This window comes from Archocentrus centrarchus, chromosome 16, assembly GCF_007364275.1.
Source record: "Archocentrus centrarchus isolate MPI-CPG fArcCen1 chromosome 16, fArcCen1, whole genome shotgun sequence".
NCBI classification, from domain to species: Eukaryota; Metazoa; Chordata; class Actinopteri; order Cichliformes; family Cichlidae; genus Archocentrus; species Archocentrus centrarchus.
This window is the reverse complement of record NC_044361.1, coordinates 28,493,066-28,499,101: the sequence shown is the minus strand read 5'-3', so window position 1 is coordinate 28,499,101 and position 6,036 is coordinate 28,493,066. Positions and strand designations below refer to the sequence as shown.

The 6,036-nt window shown below is 39.6% G+C and overlaps 1 protein-coding gene across 1 annotated transcript in view; it reads right to left on the bottom strand.

Annotated features, from left to right (window-relative positions):
* Nucleotides 1-469: 469 nt before the first annotated feature.
* The window catches only part of arhgef1 (Rho guanine nucleotide exchange factor (GEF) 1), a 43,387-nt gene continuing 37,820 nt past the window's right edge, over nucleotides 470-6,036 (bottom strand). The window contains exons 22-33 of the mRNA XM_030749331.1: nucleotides 5,950-6,024; nucleotides 5,766-5,841; nucleotides 4,897-5,064; nucleotides 4,701-4,788; nucleotides 4,502-4,609; nucleotides 4,351-4,403; nucleotides 4,103-4,240; nucleotides 3,844-3,969; nucleotides 2,942-3,126; nucleotides 2,386-2,490; nucleotides 1,515-1,678; nucleotides 470-1,373 (exon numbers count right to left, since the gene is read on the bottom strand). Coding sequence (XP_030605191.1) covers nucleotides 2,416-2,490; nucleotides 2,942-3,126; nucleotides 3,844-3,969; nucleotides 4,103-4,240; nucleotides 4,351-4,403; nucleotides 4,502-4,609; nucleotides 4,701-4,788; nucleotides 4,897-5,064; nucleotides 5,766-5,841; nucleotides 5,950-6,024 — 1,092 coding nt within the window. The 3' untranslated portion in view covers nucleotides 470-1,373; nucleotides 1,515-1,678; nucleotides 2,386-2,415. The remainder of the gene's footprint in view (nucleotides 1,374-1,514; nucleotides 1,679-2,385; nucleotides 2,491-2,941; nucleotides 3,127-3,843; nucleotides 3,970-4,102; nucleotides 4,241-4,350; nucleotides 4,404-4,501; nucleotides 4,610-4,700; nucleotides 4,789-4,896; nucleotides 5,065-5,765; nucleotides 5,842-5,949; nucleotides 6,025-6,036) is intronic.

The following is a 6,036-nucleotide window of genomic DNA, read 5'->3' as shown; positions in this document are numbered from 1 at the left end:
TAGCCCTTCGTTTTTGGGGAGAGGAAAACCAGCTGCTGATTGCAGGCTGCATTACTGAGCCACCATTCCTGCATCAGCATTTTGTGTCACGCTACTACACAGATGATGCACATCACTAATAAAACTACATTACAAATGAGGATCTAGCGGTGTGTCGTTATGCCTTTGGTCCTGTTGCACAGCCACAGTTACGCCACAGATCGGAAATCATTACAATAATCAACTGCTCAATAAAATATGAAGGCAGCTCAAATTTTCAATCTACCAGAGATGAATCGATTTTTTTTTTTTTTTTTTTTTAAAACCAGTGACCTGAATCCAACCTCATAATACAACTCAAGTGTATAACTCCAACTCAAGTGTTCTGGATGAGGAGTTGGGAACCCTCTCTGGGAGGGATGCTGACACTGCAGAAATAATGAGCATGTCTGTAGTAGTACTGAGCTCTTTGTGTTTGAAATGTGTGTGCGCGCATGCTTTTTTTTTTTTTTTTTTTTTTTTTTTTTAATACAGCGGGTGCAAATCCTCATCTCCTCATGACCATCAAATTAAAGCCACCTAAAAATAACAACAACCTTGAAACCAATTTCCACTTCCTTCACCTTAACTCCACTCTGATCTGCATTACACATCCCAGTTTCACTTTTGTCTGTCTTGTCCAACAGTCGCACGTCACTCTTTGTTTTGGAGCCGGGATTGTATCAGCTTCACTCAGATGAAGAAACCAGGACTCAAAGGAATAAATAAAGGCAGTACATATAAACAAATCTCCATTATTAACAGCACGATTACCTACACTGCCACTATTTATGTTTTTATGTGACCTAATTACAGTAAGAATACTCCAAAATAATGCATCCTTAATTAAAAACTTTGTAACACACATACATAAACTTTCTTGCATGCATTGTTTCAGTGAGGGCTGCCAACATAACCATACAGAATATGAAGTTAAAGTAGCAAATTTAGTAAAAACAGTGTGTGTTTAACTTGTTTTGATCAGAAAAAAGTGCATCTCTGTTTTACTTTGGCATAGACTAGAAATAACACTATATATCAGCAGTACTATTTCAATACACCTTCTAATGCTACATTGGCCATTTAAGGCTTTCTCCTTTACTGTACATCAGAATTTGGCATTACTGTAAATTAATTTCCATCATGCATGCTTCTGGTTTGTGTGTGTGTTACAGCAGATTCAAATCACTACATTTTGTTAGCCAGCATCTCGCCAACAGCAAAATACTGCTTCATTTCTTTTGGCATTTCTCAGCAATAGCATTCTCCCACTCAAAAGTAGGATTTTTTTTTTTTTTTTTTGTATAGCCCTCTGTCCAGCATACACACAAAATGACACACATACACATGCACACCTCCCATGTTCCATCACTGAACCACTGCACTGTGCACAAAGCCCTCCTCTATTGTGCCAATTGGTTAAAAAAAAAAAAAAAGCTGCGCGGCTGCAAACAGCTGTGACACACACACACACACACACACACACACACACACACACACACACACACACACACACACACACACACACACACACGCGCGCGAGGGGGGGGAAAAAAAAAAAGAAATGCAGCAATGGTCCGGTTGTAGACGTATGAGGGCACAGGAATTTCCAGGAAAGCCTTTGAAAACTCACTCAGTCCAAACCAGCACCAGTCAAAACCTGCACAGGAGAAAAGATAAATAAAAAAATAAATATGCAAAAACACATAAACTTAATAATTAGCTGGGGAAGCACAGTCTCCTTTGCCTTTTTTTTGTGGGGGGGGAAATCCTCTTTTTGTTCCTCATACTTTTGTAGTTTCCATTTGATTTTGGTAAAATCTCTCCAGGCACCTTCTATGTCAGACTTTACAGTCACAAAAATGAAAACGCAGTTCAGGAGGAGCTGATGAAGATGCCGCTGCTGTCATTAGTCACCTTCAACTGCTGCCATTAGCCCACATGTTACTTGAGACTGTTTAACAGTAACACAGCACGTATTTGTCAGGGTTTAAAAAAAGCTATCCATTTCCTGTTTGTGTGTGTGGGGGATTTTTTTTTTTTTTTTTTTAGCATTTACTTTTGAAGTATTGTTTTATATTACATGAATTTACACAGAATCTTATGTTACTTTTTATTTTATTTCACTATGTACCTCTTCCCCAAGCGGGTCTTGTGTTCTACACCATGCATTCTGTACATGAAGCACTTTTGCCTGCATAAAACATCTACAGTGAATTTAAGCGATTTTCTGTTGTGAGCTATATGTGAGAAGTACTTAGGACACTATCCAGATCTGATTCTTTCAACACTGTTCATACAAGATTGGAAATGGCGCTGTGCCCTTGATCATGATAACAATTAACCATCTAGTTTAGTGTTTCTCACCTAACAGCCAGCAGGTGGCATGATGGTGTCTCACTGGAAGTTGCCCCCTTCCAGTGAGAACTTGGAAAGGACCTCCTGCAGCTTGTGGTGCTCCTCTTCTACAGTCTGCAACACACAAAATCAATATCACCTTAGGAACTGAGAACACACAAACACACACACACACACACACACACACACACACACAATTCAACCTTCTCCTCTTCACATCCTCTCTTCGTCTCCCTCACTGCTTCTCTGACACATCCCATTGCAAGCGCTGGACATAATAGCCATTTTTAGAGAAGCCCAATTTCACAAGGCAATTTTCAGCAAAGCAATAACAGCAGCAGTTAAATGGTTTTCTATTCTCTGGTTTCTCTTTTGTGCCATTTGGCCCCATTTGTCCACAGCTCACTCCTTACCCCACTGAAATCTTGATGCCCGACTCAGAGTCTCTTTCTAGTCAGTTCCAATCTTTTGTTATAGCTGACATTTCTATCTGCACCTGTCATACATCCTGCTCCCTGCTTACAGTTTTCTCTCAGTATTCCCTTCCATCTCCCCTTCTGCTCACCTGTAGTCTCTTTAGTTGTTCCTCCAGGCTGTGCAGCCTTCTGCGCACTTCCTCCATCCTCTCCTGGGACAACACCAGGGGTGCACTGAGGCTCTTCTCATGGTCTCCTTTCAGGTTTGGACCTTCTTTGTCCTTGCTGGTGCTGTTCGTCTCCTCAGCTACTTCATCTGTGGTCTCATTTTCATCTGCAGACGGACAGTCTTAATTTAGAAGTGTCAACAGCCAATTGTATTTAAGTTATAATAAATTCTGGTCATTAACAATTACCACTAGAAAATTGGTTGAAATACAATTTCATTGTAACTGTGCTTCAAATAGAGTAACACACACATAAAAAAAAAAAACCCTACTATATGTGAAAGGGGAACAGGAAATTCTCCCCGGTACATGAGTCGCTTTCCTGCTTTCAGAATGGACATGACATTTAACACTCTTGATTAAAGTGTACAATATTTCCTATTTAAAAACAATTTGAAGGGAATTAAATCAAAAATGGATAATTAAAAAAGTATGGGGAAAACAGACTGTGTTTTTTGTGGGTGAACAACAAGCACAAGAACGCTACAAAAAAATTTTAAAATTAAGTGTTAACTATGAATTCATTACAAGGAGATGGCTAATTTCACTTAGCATTACGGCTGGAAACAGCTAGCCTTACTGCATCTGGTAATAGGAATATGGCTCAGGAAAGTCACTACTCAAGTATAAGAAATATTCTGGCTTTTTCTCATTTCGAGCTTACAGATAAACCCAACAAGACTTTATTAACTTGCTTCGAGTTGTCATGCCAAGCTAAACTGGCTCAACATTCATATTGGGGTTACAGATATGAGAGTGCCATTGAGCTTCTCATCTATGCATCCCTATTAAATGAACCCTTTAAATAAAACAGACAGGCCAACCTGTTGACTGACAGTGTTCCGCATCTTGCCCAGGTCTGTCTGATTGCCCTTCTTCATTTACTTCATCAGGTTGTGAGTCCTCTGATAGACTGATGCTGCCGATCAGCAGCCTTTTCAGTGACTTGACTGACAGAGGAGACAGATTAATTGTTTTTATTAGGACAGGCCAAGTTACTTTGAAATAGAGTAAAGCCAAAAAAAAAAAAAAAAAAAGTTATTTAAAGTTTATTAATACAAGTGCAAGAAGACCCCTATTCACCTTCATCCAATGCGTTGTTGGCCACCTTCTCCTGATCGCTGTTGGTGTGGCCTATCAAATCAAAGCCTTTGTCAGACAGGAAATCAATCAGCCTGTGCCTGGGATCTGTAGACTTTTCATGTGTCAAGTGCTCCTTATCTATAGACAGAGACAAGGCTTAACTTTTGCTTGTGCCTTCATGATTGTGTAACAATGGTAAATTTTTAAGCTTTATTAGGTGTTCTGCTGATAAAACACTACAGTCTCACCACTGGTGCTTTTCAAAGCTCCATTCTCAATAGGGCTCATAGGGGCACTCAGACTATGAGAGAAAAATGAAATATTTTGTAATAAATCACCTTTGGCAGGGAATGACTATCTCTCACTTTTTAAACAGATAACACACAGACTAACACCTACGTGACGGGACTAAAGGGTGGTCCACCAGCTCCAGGAGGCAGCGTCAACTTCATGGGTGCACCAGCCTTCTTCAGGTCATCCACTGCTTTCTTTATCACTTCAGTCCAACTAAAAATACAGAAATACAGATACAATTGATCCTTTGGTTTAAATTCAGAAGGAAACATGATTAATCTGTACAATTCTCCTTGACACTCACGTTTTCATTTCTCCAAAAGACTGAGCCACTAGTTCATAAATCTGCGCGCCACTCTCCCAGGTAAATATAACATAGAACGCCTTTCGATCTGCCACAACAGGTAAAAAAAAAAAAAAATAGCAATTAGAAAGCTGAGTAATATTGATCTCACAATTAAAGGGACTTGTAAACTACTGTACTGCAGTGTCTAGCCAACCTGTTGCCACATCACGGAGGAAGACTGAGTCCAGCTTAATGATAGGGCTCAGCATCTGCTTGCCCTCTTGTACGGCGATGTTACTCTTGCTCTGGCATTTCAGGACCATCTTGTCATCCTGCTTCTGCAGGAGCACCAGCAAGTCCGCAAGCAGCACACACTGCACCTCTGAGGAACAGGGAGCAGAAGGAGTGGGATGGGGCAAAAGGATATACAATGTGTAATTTACTCAGTGTTTGTTTGTTTTTTGATATTCCTCAGTGCATCTAACAGTTCCAAAAATAGCTTTTAAACCGCATATCTTTGTTTTAGCTTCGTAATTAGTGTTTTTGCTTATTCTTGTTTATCGTTGTCCATTCATCATCATTTTTTTTTTTTTTTTTTTTATCCAATTCCTGGACAAGTTGCCATTCTGTCGCAGGGCTAACAGAGAGGGACAACCCTTCATCCTCACATTCTCACCTATGGCCAATTTAGAATCACCAATTAACCTAACGCCGTTCATGTCTTTGGACTGTGGGAGGAAGCCGGACAACCTGGAAAGAACCCATGCAGATGCAGGGAGAACATGCAAACTCCAAACAGAAATACCCCAGACTGGATTCAAACCAAGGGCCTTTTTGCCTTGAAGCAATAGTACTAACCACCGCATGCTGCCAATTTGTTCATCATTAAGGCTGCTTATTCAGTAACTGAAGTAAAATATGATTTTATATTTTTATTTAAAAAATGAGATTCACATGAACAGATAATGGCGGATATCGTCTGGAGCTTGTTGAAAATAAGAATGTTCAAAAATGACTTAGCAAAACTGAAATGTGTGATCTTGTTGCTGTGAAAGAAAAGCCTGTAATACAGCACATATTTACCAACAGCCTTTTCTTTGGTGACTTTCCAAATCAGCGGGCCTACATAATGCATCTTCTTCTGAGTCAAGTCAATGTTCTAGTAAAGACAGAAGGAGAATAATGAGAATATCGTGCAACAAAATCTTAGAAAAAAAAATATTGCAATAGTGTCTGCAAAACACAAACTTAGTTGAAAGAAACTTACCTTATATTCACTATAAAGGTCATTACTGGGTTTTAGTCCTGATGTATCCAATTTACGCTGGTATTCCTTCAGAGTCTGAGAGAGGCA